The sequence below is a fragment of the Crocodylus porosus genome, unplaced genomic scaffold (genome assembly GCF_001723895.1).
Source record: "Crocodylus porosus isolate Cpor-Errol unplaced genomic scaffold, CroPor_comp1, whole genome shotgun sequence".
Taxonomy (NCBI): domain Eukaryota; kingdom Metazoa; phylum Chordata; order Crocodylia; family Crocodylidae; genus Crocodylus; species Crocodylus porosus.
Genome location: NW_017728918.1, coordinates 16,681,074 through 16,682,663, shown reverse-complemented (window position 1 = coordinate 16,682,663; position 1,590 = coordinate 16,681,074). Strand labels below are relative to the sequence as shown.

Below are 1,590 nucleotides of genomic sequence, written 5' to 3'. Positions count from 1 at the left end.
TCAACATTGAGCCTAAATCAGTAAGTTCCGACCCTCTGCATAGTTCTACAGCCCTTCTTCTTCTCAGGAAATAAAATAGTAAGTATGTACAACTGACCACTGAGCAAAGCTAATAAGGTTTCAGTTCAATGTGGTTTACACATCACATGTTTGAACTACCTTAAATTACCCAGGCTTATCCCATATGGTACCTTTATACAGCATCCAAACAATGATGAGGCCATTTTGATCACTGGTGGTTAGTTTCTGATACTGTTCATTCCAGGTCACCACCTGCACAGAACCTAGAAAATTGTATAAAATTCACATTTTATACAACTCCCAAAATAATACTGAAAATAAAGATTACAAGATCCTTTTTTAATAATTCGTCAACATTTCCTAGAAACTCCAGCAATTCACTCTGTTATCATTTTCAGCCACTCCCTTTTTTGTGACTAGGAAAAAAATATTCTTCTTCAGACAAGCAAAGTTTGTTTGGTAATATCTTTATTGAACTAACTGTAAATTCCCCTCCCTGTTAGGGTTTTTGCCCAGCTAAAATGTCAGGACTTTCACAGCTTTATGCATATGCCTAGATGACCCTATTTTTCTGTCCTCCTGCCCAGCCAGAGCACAGCCCCAATGAAAACTGCATAAGCGCCAAAAACTGAATTTGGCTCACAGACCAAAACCACAAAACATTCAATGATTTTATATCTAGGTATGCAATATAAATAAGCCCTGTTATATAAAAGAAAATCGTCTTACTAGTTTCACAATAGACTATCAGCAGCTTACACTGTTTCTCGAAGCATTAGATGTCCTAGTTTTCAAACCAGGATGATAGTGCAACACAACTGACTCTTACCACTGTGACCTTCCAAGGTCTGATTCATAGAAAGATTGCTAGGAGCTGCAAGACCCTTTAGTTTTGCTTCATCTAAAAAAAAAATTAAATTAAAATATAAGAATTATAAAAAATTATATGAATTGTTCGTTAAATACAGCAATTTGTTGTTTGGTCTCAAAACAGATTTAAGACTTAAATCACATGATTAATCCCACTGGTTTTAATAAGACTGCTTATACCTGAAAGTTTGGAAATAAGTGGCCCTTTAAAGAAACATACACACATTCTGTATCTATTGATTGTTGTTTGTTTGCTATTCTGCATCCCTCCCAAGCTCTGATGCTCAAGATCCAGAAGACCCCTTAGAAACCACTGCCATCTCTCCCTTTGCTCAATTTCAGCATGTTCAAAAAAAAAAAAAAAAAGACATACTTTACTATCCTAAAATTTATTTAAGTTGTAAAATGCACATAATTTGCTCTTTAAGTGTATGTGTAATAAAGCACACACTAATTAGCAACATGAAATTGACAAACAGTATCAAGATACCAAGGAAATCAGAAACTAACTGAAAATGAGTCTATACTATGGAGCTAAAGTGAGGAAAATACTCCATAAAAGAATGGCATGTAGAAGGTAGTTCTATTTTTCACAAAATGAAATTTCCCACTGGTAACTAAAGCAAAGTTTAGGGAAACACATAAGTGACAAAACCTCCTATTACAGGATGAGATGCTACAGATGGGGGGAAAAGGATG

General features: G+C 35.1%; 1 protein-coding gene across 3 annotated transcripts in view; it reads right to left on the bottom strand.

Moving 5' to 3' along the window:
* The window catches only part of WDR35 (WD repeat domain 35), a 68,323-nt gene that overhangs the window by 64,464 nt on the left and 2,269 nt on the right, over positions 1-1,590 (bottom strand). For all 3 annotated transcript variants that reach the window (XR_002101546.1, XM_019537361.1, XM_019537360.1), the window contains exons 3-4: positions 851-922; positions 192-284 (exon numbers count right to left, since the gene is read on the bottom strand). Coding sequence is in view for 2 of the 3 variants with exons in the window: in XM_019537361.1 (XP_019392906.1) it covers positions 192-284; positions 851-922 (165 nt within the window). In the remaining variant the exon portion in view is untranslated. The remainder of the gene's footprint in view (positions 1-191; positions 285-850; positions 923-1,590) is intronic.